Source organism: Morone saxatilis, unplaced genomic scaffold (assembly GCF_004916995.1).
Source record: "Morone saxatilis isolate NCDOM2014 unplaced genomic scaffold, NCSU_SB_2.0 Contig17, whole genome shotgun sequence".
NCBI classification, from domain to species: Eukaryota; Metazoa; Chordata; class Actinopteri; family Moronidae; genus Morone; species Morone saxatilis.
Window position 1 is genome coordinate 26,034,803 of NW_023339729.1, and position 866 is coordinate 26,035,668.

General features: G+C 41.3%; 1 protein-coding gene across 1 annotated transcript in view; it reads right to left on the reverse strand.

The window, feature by feature from the left end:
- The window catches only part of LOC118326971 (spastin-like), a 6,544-nt gene extending 6,464 nt beyond the window's left edge, over positions 1-80 (reverse strand). Inside the window, exon 1 of the mRNA XM_035660135.1 lies at positions 71-80. Coding sequence (XP_035516028.1) covers positions 71-80 — 10 coding nt within the window. The remainder of the gene's footprint in view (positions 1-70) is intronic.
- Between the last annotated feature and the right edge of the window lie 786 nt (positions 81-866).

Genomic DNA, 866 nt, shown 5'->3' on the forward strand with positions numbered 1-866 from the left:
TGTGGCACGTAGTGTAAAAGCACTTTGAGTGGTCGGAAGACTAGCGCTATACATCCATTTTACCATTTACCATTTACCATGTTTTGCCCAATGTCTTAAAAACCCTATTTGGACACTATTTAAACTCACCTGAGGAGCCAGTCTCCACAGCTGTGGCTCGCCAGACAAAATCTAACTCACCTTTATAATTTAGAATTTCAGACAGGGCGGCACTGGAAACATAACGCTCTGTGACGCCTCAGTGACGTTGGGTGACGTTGAGTGACTTGGGCTGGTGTGTTTTAGCTTTAAATGCTTTTTCTGAATAGGTTTTGGTTTTAATCCACCCACAGTGGCTCTTTAACAACAGTGATTCGCTGTGGGTCTGGACTACACTGCACCCTAGAGGCCAACCACAGTAACTACACTAACAGTGAAACTGAGAAAAGTGGCTTCAAAGTGTTTTAACTGTCTATTCAAATGTGTTTTATATATATAACAGGAATTATGTGCTTATTAAATGTGGATTCTCTGAACAATTTTTATGACCAACATTTGTTACAATAAATCTGTATTTCTGAATGTTTCATGAATAGCAAGTTGAAATAGACAAGTCATTAAGAATTTAAGCATTATTGTTTTGCAGTAACAGCTTGTCCAGTTAGCCAGCTAGCACTAGCACAGTAATATATGAACTATTATCACTATCTGGTCCAATGGACTCAGCTAACAATCCATAGATGGAGTCAGTTAGAGTTCCCAATGGAGAACATAAAGGGCGGCAGTAGCTGAGTGTGGAGGGACTTGGTTTGGGAAGTCCCACAGACCACAAAATATGGCGTGTGGACTGGGAGCTGGAGAGGTGCCAGTTTCACCTCCTGTGCACT